Raw genomic sequence first — 13,212 nt, forward strand, 5'->3', positions numbered from 1 at the left:
TTACACTAAAGTATGCACCACAGATTAGCAAAACCTATGTTCATCTAAACACTGGTGCTCTGCTAACATAGAAAGAGGGAAATAAAGCTCTTGTCAAAAGTTCTCATGTGCTCAAAGGCAGGTTTGTTGGTGCATGTTTGTGACAACAGCTTAGATTTGGTCTTTGGATATCTTGTAATTAGTAAACTGATAAACAGTTAGCGGGTTTAGCTTTGTAATAGTTTGTAATAGTGAATTAAGAGTGATTGGGCCTACCCAAACCCACATATGGGGAGTGGTTTGCGAAATGGGCCTTGCCCAAGACCAAGCCCATATGCAAAGCTTTGTCCTATATAAACAAAGCTTAGCATTAGGGTTTAGGTTAATCTTCTAATCACCTTAATCACTTGGAGAGAATTCGTGAAAGACAACGGCTTGGACGAATTAGGATCTTGATTGATTGTAATCGTTACGAAGATAATCAATAAAGATCGGGTTTGAAGGAATTTCTGTTTTCTACACTTTTCTGTGAAATCTGATCTAGAGGATTCCGCACTCTAGGTTAGATCGACGATTCTGTTATGATCCGCACGGTTTAAGGGGACCTACAATTGGTATCAGAGCATTCGGCTCTTGATTGGCTTGGTTCAGAATCGTTTCTGCAGAAAAATCGGCGTTTTTGGACGTTTTCGGAGGCCGAGTTCGTGTTCTGCTGCTGATTTCGGATAAGATTCAAGCATTTCGGATCATTACTGATCAAAATACTTGGAATTCGGACCAAAAATCATTCATTTCGGATCGACAGCTTGTATTTGGGACCAGAAACAAGCATTTCGGACCAGAAACAGGCTATTACGGACAAAAATCAAGCAATTTCGAACCATTTCGGATCTTCTGATTGCATTATGGATAAGAAGTCTTGGATTTTGGATCAAACAGGTTGCATTTCGGACCAGGTTAACTTGCATTACGGATTAGACAGTTCAATTTTGGATCAGGCATACCATTTCGGATCTGAAGGTGCTGATTTCGGATTAGTCAACATCATTTCGGATCAGACTTGTTCATTTCGGATAACCATAACCATTTCGAGCCATTTCGGACCCTTTCTGCTCATTTCGGAGAAGGTGGAATTTTTAGTGGCTTGCGTAAGAAAAATTTTACTGTTTTGCGTTTAGAGAACTATCCGTAACTCATCTGGACAAACCGTTTGCACCGTTGGAATCTTTGGATTTTTAGGAAAAAAAACAGATTTCGGACATTATATATCATTGGAATCGTAATCTCGAGACGAATCTAACAGTATAATTTGATAAAAACAGATTTCGGACAAAATTTGTACGGTTTTCCCAGTCTGCTTACGTTAAAATGTCGAACATGACTAAATTGAATGAACTCTTAAGGATGGAACATGAGGTTGGCACTACGAACAAACCACCAAAGATGATGAAGGTGGAGAACTACTTGACATGGAAGGATAGGTTTCAATCCTTCATTGAATATCAGGACACTCGCATGTGGATCTATATTGTTGATGGGTACACAAACCCTACACATGACTTTGAAGGCAGACCTCGTGTCACAGCCTATGTGAACATGCAGGAGAACGATAAAAAGATGTATGAGGCTGAAAAGAGAGCCTTGGCTGCCATCAAGATGTCCCTACCTGATAGTATCAAACATACCTTTAAGAAGTACACTACGTCAAAGGAAATGTGGGATGCTCTAGAGAAGAGATATGAAGGAAATCCTGATGTCAAGAAGAACAAAGTTGATCTTCTGAAGAAGCAGTTTGCTGTGTTTAAGTACATGAAGAATGAGTCACTTGAGGACATCATCACTCGATACTACCATCTGATGTCAGAACTGGATAATTATGATGTAGACTGCTATTCTGACATAGAGAAAAATGACAAGCTGCTTGATGCTTTACCTGCTAAATGGGATATCTACACTCTCATGATAAAAGGAGAAGCTGAATATGAAACAAAGGAGCTGGAGGAAGTTGTTGGGAAGCTAAGAGCTTATGAGCTCAGCATGAAGAAAAAGGACACTGGATATGATCAGGTTCAAGATCCAGGGATCTACCATGGGCTTACATCTTCTTTATCTCATGATGCGTCTAGCGACTCTGCTACTGCGTTTCTTTCGTGTGATAATGAGCAGGTCACAGTAAATGAAGATGGTGATGTGTGTTTTGTGGCTGCTTCAGGAGGATCAACAGGAGCAAAGAGAACATCAGCGTCTAAGCAAAGTAGTAGTGTTAAGTCAATGCCAATGAGTGTGAAGTCTGCCGAAGAACATCTTGCACTACTCGCTTCATTTGTTGCTTCGTACGAGAACTACATTCAGGGGAAGATATCTGATCCCGCTACTTTAGACGAAGACTATGATCAGATTGACCCTGATGATCTAGAAGAGATGGATTTACAATGGCAGATGGCCATGATTTCGAGACGTGTGAAGAGGTTCATGAACAGAACTGGAAGGAAGTTTGTAGGTAAGAGTGTTGGTTTTGACAAGGCCAAAGTCAGGTGCTTTAACTGTCAGAGTTACGGTCACTTCGCTAGGGAATGTCAGAAACAAAAGCATGAGACTTCGAGTCAGGGTTCAAACAACAGAAATGCATCAAACAACTCTAACTCAAGGGCATTGATCTCTACTGCAAGAGAAGGTTCATATGATTGGAGTGTTCACTTGGAAAATGATGAGAATGTCACTCAGGCATTTATGGCAGAGATTGTGCCAGTTGATGAGGGTGAAGCTACAGTACATGATGCTAAAGTTAAGAAAAAGGGTGAAGCTGAGGTAGATAAGGCGATAAGGCCGATCAAGCAACAGATGCTGATAAAGAAAAGCCGCAGTCTGAGCATGAAAGGGAACATGAAGAGAAAGATGAAATCATCAAAAAACTGGGAGCTCAACTTGCTGCTCTTATGGCCAACTCAGAAAAATCGACAGGAGAGGTAAGTAACTCTACTACTTCTGTTTGTTTAAAGTGTCATGAATTACAGGGTGAAGTTGACAGGTTGTCAACCCAAAACAAAAGTCTGGTGAGCGAGATGTCTAACGTAAAAGAATCGAATTTCTTTGCTAAAAGAAATGAGTCATCATATTTAAAAAAGATAAAAGGCTATGAAGCTGAAATTGAAGTTTTAACCTGCAAATTAAACGAAAAACTTCAAGTCATAGACCTAGCTCATGACATGATGGCTGAGAAAACAAAAGAGATTTCTGAAAAATGCAAAGAGTTGTCAGATGCACAACTCAAAATTGTTGAACTTGAAAAGAAATTGGGTCAATTCAGGGATTCTACTTTTGTTATGAAACACATGATGGGTGGGTTAAAGAAGAGTAATGACAAGAAGACTTGGGATTCCAGGGCTTTAATGAAGTCCCACCTCCTCTTAGTCATGACCATTCTTTCTTACCTGATGAAGATGAGTTCACAGACTTTTTGTCAACATCACCAAGTAGTTTCACATCCAGTCAAGGTGATGTGTTTGTGGATAATGATGCTAAGAAGGAAAATAATAGCAAACCTGTTTTGAAAAAGAAAAATACACCTTCTAAAAACAAAAATCAAACTCTTGTTAAAAAGGTTAATTTTGTTCAAGGAAGTGACATGAAGAACGAAACAGCTGTTATAGAGAATGAATCTAATGTAGAGTTTGCTAAAAACAAAAACCAAGAAAAATCTGAAACTAAGCAAACTGAACCTTCTAAGGCATCATCATCAAAACTAGAATCTAGTTCAAAGGCTTCAACTGAGAAGTCTTCGAAAAAGAGATCGTGCTTCAAATGTCACACAAAGGGACATGTAGCTAGCTGCTGTCCTAACAAAAAGATTGAAGCACAAGATAGTGATAAGCAAAGAGGAAAATCACCAGAGAAGAGTGGTGATAAAAAGGAGAGACAGTCTAACTCTCCAAAGAAATCTGCTCCAAAGCAACAACAGGATGTTGCTAGTGATGTAGATAAGGCTGAAAAAGGAACTCCTCAAGTTCCTCGTTTTCAAAGAAATCAACCTAGATTTCAGCCTGAATCTACATCAGGCAGATATGAGAGACCTAGAAGTAGTTCACCAAGAATGAACAACCAAAATTCAAATAATTTCAGAAGTCAAGGTCAATATCAAAATCGATACCAAAATAATGGTGGTCGAACTTTTTATAACAATGGCTTTAGAAATTACAACAATCAAGCTTCTTGGAATCAAAGATCAAGATTTCAAAGGTCAAATAGTCCAAACACATATAGGAACCCTCAGGACCAGAGACCTTATGGAAATCGAACACCATTTCCATCAACAGGTCCAAGATCTAAGACTCCAGTTAGGAGTGATGGACATTGGATGGATGTTCCTGTAGTTGATGAATCTGGACGACCCAAGACCATCAAGGCTTGGGTCCCCCACTCTGACTAATCTTTTGGTTGGTGTGTGCAGGAGCTGCTAAGGAGGATTATCAACTTATGGTATGTTGATAGTGGCTGCTCCAGGCACATGATGGGGGATGCGAGGTTGTTTTCTCAATTTGAAGAATATGATGGTGGACATGTTAATTTTGCTGGTGCTAAAGGTGGTAGGATTACTGGAAGAGGAAAAGTGACGAATGGGAAGATCACATTGGACAAAGTGAACTATGTTGAGCAGCTGAAACACAATCTGATGAGCGTGTCACAAGTTTGCGACAAGGGTCACTCGGTCCATTTTACAAATACTGAGGCATTGGTGTTGAAACCGGGTTTGGTCATTCCGGACGATTGGATAGTGATGCGTGCACCAAGGAAAAATGACACTTATGTCATGGACATGGGTGCCAAGGATCCAACTGCTGCGGTGGCGTGTTTACTGTCAAAAGCATCTGAAGCTGAATCTATGTTGTGGCACAGACGCATGGCTCATATTCACTACCGCAAAATGAATTACATTATTAAAAATGAGCTAGTGAAAGGAGTTCCATTGCTGAGGTTTCAAGTGGAAGATAAATGTCTTCCATGTCAAAAGGGAAAACAACACAAGAAACCTCATAAGTCTAAAACAGTAAATTCCATTAATGCCCCTTATGAATTACTTCACATGGATTTATTCGGTCCAGTGAACGTGAGGAGCATAGGTGGAAAGTACTACTGTCTTGTTGTCACTGACGATTACTCACGTTATTCATGGGTTTTCTTTTTAGGTACAAAAGATGAGACAGCAGAGATGCTTATTGATCTTTTTACAAAATTGGAAAACGTTCATGATGCAAGGATCAAGAGGATAAGGAGTGATAATGGCACGGAGTTCAAGAATCGGATTCTGGATCTCTACTGTCTTCGAAAGGGAATAGAACATCAATATTCTGCTCCTTATACGCCTCAACAGAATGGAATCGCTGAGAGGAAAAACAGGACGTTGATTGAAGCCGCTAGGACTATGCTTTCAGATTCAAAGCTACCAGTTCTTTTCTGGGGAGAAGCTGTGAATACAGCTTGCTACGTTCTAAACAAAGTTTTGACCGTTAAACGTTTTAACAAAACTTGTCATGAGTTGATGTTTAACGAAAAACCAAACTTAACAGGCTGTGAACCATTTGGATTACCCTGCACCATTGTGCGAAACAAAGATAAACAAAAATTCGGTGAGGTGGCTGACGAAGGCTACTTTCTAGGCTACGTGCCTGGCACACCGAATAAAAGGGTTTTTAATCTAAAAACTGGTAAAATTGAGGTTGTTTTCAATGTAGAAATTACTTCCTACAAACCTCAACAATCATCGAGTGGTCCTGCTATATTATATGATTATGAAAGTGTTTTTAAATCATTTAATATTCCTGAGGTTTCTGATGCAGATGATTCTCAGCTGATTCAAACAGTGGTTGGTGAAGACGATGAAGGCAAGTTCATGCCTAAATCGAATGTAGATATGTCAGATGCTCCGGAAACTTCCCAAGGTGCTGCTGATCCTGATTCAAGCGATAGTGAACCTGAAACCAATCAGGGGGAGGATTTCATTAATCCGTTTGCAAATCAGAATATTCAGGGGGAGGATGGAACAAACTTGGGTGATAATCTAGAAGTCGATGCTGTTGCTACCACACGGGCAAATAGAGATCATCCAGTTGATATGATACTTGGGGATCCTACTGCAGGTGTTCAGACAAGAAGAAGCATTGCAGCAAATTCTGGGTTATTTGTTTCGATTGAGAAGACTGGGATAGTTAATGAATGCTTGTATAGTTGCTTTATTTCCCAAGAGGAGCCGAAGAATATTCATATGGCTCTTAAGACAATTCATGGGTTGAAGCTATGCAAGAGGAATTGGCTCAGTTTGCGAAGTTGAAGGTCTGCGAGTTAGTGGACCTTCCTAAAGGTGAAAGAGAGATTGGCACTAAATGGGTATTTAGGTGCAAGAAAGATGAAAGAGGTATTTGTCACACCCCCAAAATCCACCTGCGGAGTATCACCGCTTGGGAGCGTGACTGACCAGGATCAAGCCACCAATCATATAGAACAATGTATAAAGTAAAAGTAATTGCAATTTAACCAAACCAATCCATATGAAAGGTGTTCCAAAACGTAAATATTTTATCACTGTTTAGCAGAAGCGTATAAGTAAAACCCAACATAATAAAGTGTGAAATGTCATAAGTGTTTAATGAAACAATCACGATCCAAGCCCACAACGACCAGCTCCTCCCTGTGCAAGCTCCATGTATCTACGACCTGCAAGGCATGTAACAGAGGATCAACAACTAGTTGAGCGTGTTCACAGAAAGTAAATGCGTAATAGTAAGTTCGTTTGTAACATGTGGCTCTACTGGGCAGATAGTACATTCTACTGGTGGGGGCTTCCCATGTTATATATCCACTAGACTATTCGTAACCATAAGTGTTCTACATATCCCGAGAACAGTAATACGTACAAGTTTACGTAGGTTTTACGTAAGTATCCTTCACAACCGAGGATAGGGGTACGCGGGGGTTTACGTAGGTTTTACGCAAGTGCCTGACACAACCGAGGCAGTAGTAAGTATAAGTTCACGTAGGTTTTACGTGAGTGTCCTTCGCAACCTGAGGACAGTGATTAGTACAAGTATACGTAGGTTTTACGTATGTGTCCTGCACAACCGATGACGATGGTATGGTAGTCTAGTAACAGTGTATGTACGAATCTATTCAATCTCATTCCTTCAATCCCATTCCCAAGCCCTGGGAATCCCATGCCTTAGTAAGAATGTGAACTCACCTTGGTTTGCTCGGTATGTTATTGCTTCTAGGGTTAATTAAATGTCTAAGTCCATTACACATGACCTAGGATACATTGCACATGATTCGATGTAAGGATTACATTCAATTAGGGTTTACAAGTCCTTGATATACAAGCAATTGTGTTATGTGTGTTCATTGTGTACAGAATGATATGAGGTGATTGTTCACACATACAGGATCATACAGTTGCATTCAGTAGCATACAATCATATACAGAATCATACAGTAAGCTTCAACACTGATGTTTGTCATAAGCATATATCATACGTGGTATTCTGACTAGTAGCATGCAAATCAGGGTGACAATCATGCTTAATTCACAAAGGTTTGACAACACAGCACAACAGAAGGTCAGACAACATTCCAGGGCAACAAATTCGGACCAAGGGGGTTCCTTACCTAAAAACTCGGACCCTCAAGGCTTTATATGCAAAAATTCGGACAAAAGGGGAGTTCCTCCCTCACAAATTCGGACCAGAGGAGGGGTGGGGGTTAAAACTCGGACAGGGGATGGAGCAAAGGTTCACAAGGTCGGACAGGGGAGTCCCCCTTCACATAACTCGGACCAAGGGGGGGGGGGTTTCCTGGCTTAAAAAACTCGGACCCTTAGTCCCTGGGTTAAAATTCGGACCCCTCCCTTCATGTATAAAACTCTGACTTCCATTCCTTCCCTAGGATAAAACTTGGACTTTCTTCCCTAGGATAAAACTTGGACTTTCTTCCCTAGGATAAAACTTGGACTATCAATTAGGGTTACAGAACTCTGACTATGTTTATCACAAAACTCAGATTCTTGTTAGGTATAAAGTTCGGACTAAGCATGTTGTTACAAAACTCAGACAAACACAAAACTCTGACCTTTGTGACTTCACAAAGCCTTGACTGTTAATAACGAGTTTCAACATACGTGATTTCCACAACCAATTCACAGAATCAAAGCAACGGTTACATTCTAACATTCATACGATCAAAACCCTAATTCATACTTTCATAATGCAGAATCAAATCAATCATCAATAGTTTTGACAAATCAATCATCTAAATCATCAGGCAATGATTACACAATGATCAACATCACTTCACAATAATCAGAATTCAATAACACAGAATCATTACATATGGAACTAGGGTTTACATGAATCACATAATCAAGAATCAGTGACAACAAACAATCATTAACAATTACCTTGAATTGATTCTAAATAGATTGAAAGATCAAGATTGATGTAGAAGACTTGTGCCAATGATGGAGATAATGATTGCCAGAGAAGATCAGAGAAGTGGCAGTACGTGTTTTGTTTTTGTGTGATGATTAGTGAATGATTAGGGTTAAGAATCACTAGGATTTCACTAATTACTCTATACATCCATAAGTATCATATTTTACACAAGTACACCATTTCAAAATAGTTCACAATTTCACCACCAAGTTCATACATTTGACAAATCTTTCATAATTAACCCATAACCATGTTCAATATACAATATACTTAACTGAATCAAAACGTTACAGTTTCACAGCAAACTAATTGTGCAAGTAAACAACTAAACAAACAATGAACGTGCAATAAATGCGAAAATGGAATCTTAGAAACTCGAGTTGTCACATTATCCCCAACTTGAATGAAATTTCGTCCAGAAATTTAGCATGCGGTTATTGAGGAAGCTAGGTAAGTTATATCGTTTACTGGTTTTCCTGGGGTGTCACATCATCCCCCCGTTGATTTGGGATTTTGTCCGAAATTCTGTAGTAGTAGCTTCAGCCTCAGTAGTGGTTGCACGGTTTCCGAATAACTGGGGATACTTGAGTTTCATTTGATCTTCACGTTCCCAGGTATACTCTGGGCCACGACGGGAGTTCCAACGAACTCGTACAAGAGGTATTCTAGTGTTCTTGAGGACCTTGACATCCTGGTCCGTGATTTCAACTGGTTCCTCGACGAACTGTGTAACACCCCCAAAATTCCACCTGCGGAAACCCCGCGAGGCGTGTTACGCATCAGAGTTCGAGCCACCAATCACATTGAACCAATGGTGAATACTTAAATAAAACATGTCATTAATTACTGAAATAAAATGTCAGCCTGATATCAATTCCCAAAATGTTGTGTAGCGGAAGCACGTAATCGTTTAGCAATCATTTCATAATAATAACCAAAATCAATGTATTGTTTATAAGTGAATCCAAGAGTCTCGATCCATGACCACTCCAGCACTCCCAGATAGCAAGTCCATGTTCCAAGGTTAACGACCTACAAGCATGCAAACAAGTGTGTCAGACTACGCTGGTGAGTTCAAAGTGTTTCTTACGGGTTGTGCTACCAGATATATGTTAATGCGATTTAATGTTGTGTTACGATGTTGCTCATGTTAGTTACCCTAGGGACTACGCCCTTACGTAACCGAGGAGTGTGCCTCTTAGCAACCCACTATGTTGTTCACGCTAGTTACCCTAGGGAAAACGCCCTTACGTAACCGAGGAGTGTGCCTCTTAACAACCATAGTGAAACCCAGATAATTAGTTCACCCCCGTCCTTACGGCCCGGTGTGAGGTTTCCCACCTAATAGCGCTATCAACTAATTACCCCATTGCCCTCCAGGCAATAACCAAAACCGATTAAGTTGTTTACCCAATGTTTCCCTTCCAAATGTTTACCAGTTGTCCCCAAACCACTGGGACGCATGCTTGAGAAAATGCAATGAACTCACCTGGGATTGCTCGGTATGATATACGAAAAGGTTCAGTTAAGCTACAATGTGATCAACCACGTCCTAGCAGGTTTATCATACAGGTCAGGTTTGTATTCAAGTATTGCACGTACAGTTACACAGAGTTAACACATTACAACACGTAGAGATCATAGCAACACTTAGCAGTTAAGTAATACAAGTTAACAGTCATAACATATTCGAACTTGTACGATTTAATAAGCCCAAAGTTCCCGGCCTAACATGTTGTGCGATCCACAACATGTTGTGCGATCCAATATGAACCGGCCCAACATATAATTAGCCCAATAGCATAAGTAGTTTAGCAAGCAAACGGCCCATTTAAACAAACCAACGGTTAACTTGTGCGACTCAGAGTTGGGTTGTGCGACTGAATAGGTCTTGTGCGAATGAGATCTTGGGCTGTCCGGCCCAGTAACAACAAACGGTTATTCACCTGTGTGTGGCCCAACATCTTGTGCGATTGGCACCAGCTTGTGCGATCCACAAGATGTTGTGCGATCATGCAAAATTACACATCTTGTGCGTCCGGATTAACCTTGTGCGTTCCATTTGGGTTGTGCGATCCGGCCAGCCCAACCCAACATGCCCCCGGCCCAACAGTTTAAACAACCCGATAGCTTGTGCGGGTCATAAATTCTTGTGCGACCAGAGAGCTTGTGCGAGTGACTAGTCTTATGTGATGGGGTTCTTGTGCGAATTTCATGCAATCAGTTACAAGTTTCCTTAATTCACTAAATTAGTTACATATCCGGATTTCTTGCCAATCGGTTACAATCATTCACAGTTTCCAAACATATGATATCAATTAACACAATCTAGGTTATCACCATTCTCTTAGTCGATCAAACAAAAGTTTTTAACATTCAATTCATATGAACCCTAAATAGATTCAACAAGAACATCAAGCATAGTCAATTAACATGGTTCAAGATCCTAACAACATCACTATCATCATAACTGTTTATCATAGTCGATCATTCGCAAACAATTTCTAGATCATAGTCAACATTACATGATTAACAATGATTGACCAGAATTCTTTACATGTGAACCGAGAATCAATACTAACCATCAATATTCATAATCAATCGTATATCATGAACACTAACCTATCGATGAACATGCAGCCGATTACTTATTATCTCATCATGATTCCTTGCACAACATATGATAATAACAACTAACAAGGACCCTAATCACTAACAAGATCATCACATAGCAACAGATTGACAATCATACACTCAATCCAATCATATTACACAACACGTAAACAATTCATACAATCAACTCTAATCGGCTAAAACAAAACGTGGAATCATAACATCATCAACTCGTAATTTATAACTCAAACACTAACCGATTGAGAGGGGAATGAAATCAAAGAAGCTTCGAAGGATGGGAGGGCCGCCGGCTTCGAGGGAGGTACGAGAGAGAGAGCTTAGGGTTTTTGTGTGTCAGGTAAATTGTAACAAAATGAAATCACAAATCCCATAGGTGGTTGTTTACACGTTTGGAAGGAGTGGGCCGGCCCTTACATGGGCTGCCCTAGTCCGATTTACAAGATGTGGCCCAAATGGGCTTGTGCGATCGAGCGGTGTGTTGTGCGGTTTGGTTCGTGTTGTGCGGTTGGGCCATTATACACATTCATACATAGCACACATCCACATAACAACATATCATGTATTCATCAATCATATTATTCACATAATTAGTCAAGTTCATAAAGTCGTGTCATGTTCATAAACGTTACACAAAGATAGGTTCAGAATTACGAGTTGTCACAGTATCCCCAACTAAAAAGAAATTTCGTCCCGAAATTTGGTACGCCCTCACTGAGAAAGCTAGATAAGTTAAAGCTAAGTAAGTTATATCGTTTGCTGGTTTTCCTGGGGTGTCACATCCTCCCCAACTTGAAAGAAATTTCGTCCCAAAATTCACCAGTGATATCAAGAGTTGGTTCAATCCCTTGAACAATTGAGAACATGAAGTTTTAACATACCCTTCCATTCCTATGTGAACTTCAGTTCACGTATTGAAGTTTAACAAGCCCTCACGATTGTCACATGACTCCTGCTAGCGAACCTTGACTTCTTAGCCCATGCTTTCGATAGATTCCCTGATATATACAACTGATCCGATGACCTCAAATTCCGGTAAGGGTATCACCAGGGTTTCATCGGGCAACCACTGCATTAAACCTAAGGCATACATACCATTACGATGGTTATCCCGCTTCATCAATTAGCCTGAGTTTGTGAGCCAAGTCACCGTTTGTTCCAGAAATCCGAATGTCTCACGCGTCGTAAAGTAAGTTTGCCATGTTTTCTATAGCATACCGCACCCCCCCCAGGGTGATGCTTTCGATTATGACACGTTTGCCTACAACAAACTCCCAGTGTTTCCTAAGCTAATCAGCTTTCCTAGCGCTCATGTGCTGCCATCAAACAATTTCCAATCTAAGCAATGTTCGAGAGTTTTGAGCTCAAGTCCTGGACCTGCAATTACGTCGCCAACTACGTTAGTCCAACAAGGAGATTAGAGTTACTGTCCAGGTTATGCCTCAGCATGGGCTGTATGCATACTATCGTGGTGCAGCTGCATTGGAGCTTCTCCCCAAGATAAGTGTCCTTCCCAAACGTTTACTAAAGTCAGTTATGCACATACTTACAACATGCCTTCGTGTGCTCAGATGGTTCGTCACTTTGCTCGATTGTCCTACAGTAATAAGCAATGTTCATGTCAAGACGTGAGCCAAAGGTGTGCGCCATGCCCGCCTTAAATTAGGTATAGTCCAATAGGTAATAGGAGTTGGCACCTCATGCCTATAATCTGTCTCTTCCAGAGAAATTTTCACAAGCTGAGAAGACTCATCAGTTCCCTTGACTGCAAGGAGGTGTGCTGGTCACATTCAGCGATCAACAATTGTTACTGTTTGTGTTTCCACTAGTGGCAGCATTCATAGCAGTCCGCTCCCATCTTCCACATAGGTGCTGCCAGTTTCTTATACTACGCCTTGACTTTTCCCAAAGTCAAAAGTCATACCCATACATTGTTAGACGGGTTTTCATGCCCAATCATCAGTACAAGATTTACATGTCCAAACGGCTTTCTTTAAAATCCAGTTGAATAGAATTTTCGAAGCCAGTGTGTTTTGCTAACCACAACTCCCCTACCGTTGCTGTGAAGTGAGATTTATAGTCGTTCTATGAGTTAATGAATATCGTTCGTTTCACCAAGGTTGCTCTT

At 40.5% G+C, this 13,212-nt stretch overlaps 1 protein-coding gene across 1 annotated transcript in view; it reads left to right on the forward strand.

The window, feature by feature from the left end:
• LOC110870148 overlaps positions 1–13,212 on the forward strand; it is a 52,030-nt gene that overhangs the window by 11,206 nt on the left and 27,612 nt on the right. Inside the window, exons 3-5 of the mRNA XM_022119350.1 lie at positions 1,865–1,983; positions 2,146–2,312; positions 2,649–2,945. Coding sequence (XP_021975042.1) covers positions 1,865–1,983; positions 2,146–2,312; positions 2,649–2,945 — 583 coding nt within the window. The remainder of the gene's footprint in view (positions 1–1,864; positions 1,984–2,145; positions 2,313–2,648; positions 2,946–13,212) is intronic.

The sequence above is a fragment of the Helianthus annuus genome, chromosome 8, assembly GCF_002127325.2.
Source record: "Helianthus annuus cultivar XRQ/B chromosome 8, HanXRQr2.0-SUNRISE, whole genome shotgun sequence".
Lineage (NCBI taxonomy): Eukaryota > Viridiplantae > Streptophyta > Magnoliopsida > Asterales > Asteraceae > Helianthus > Helianthus annuus.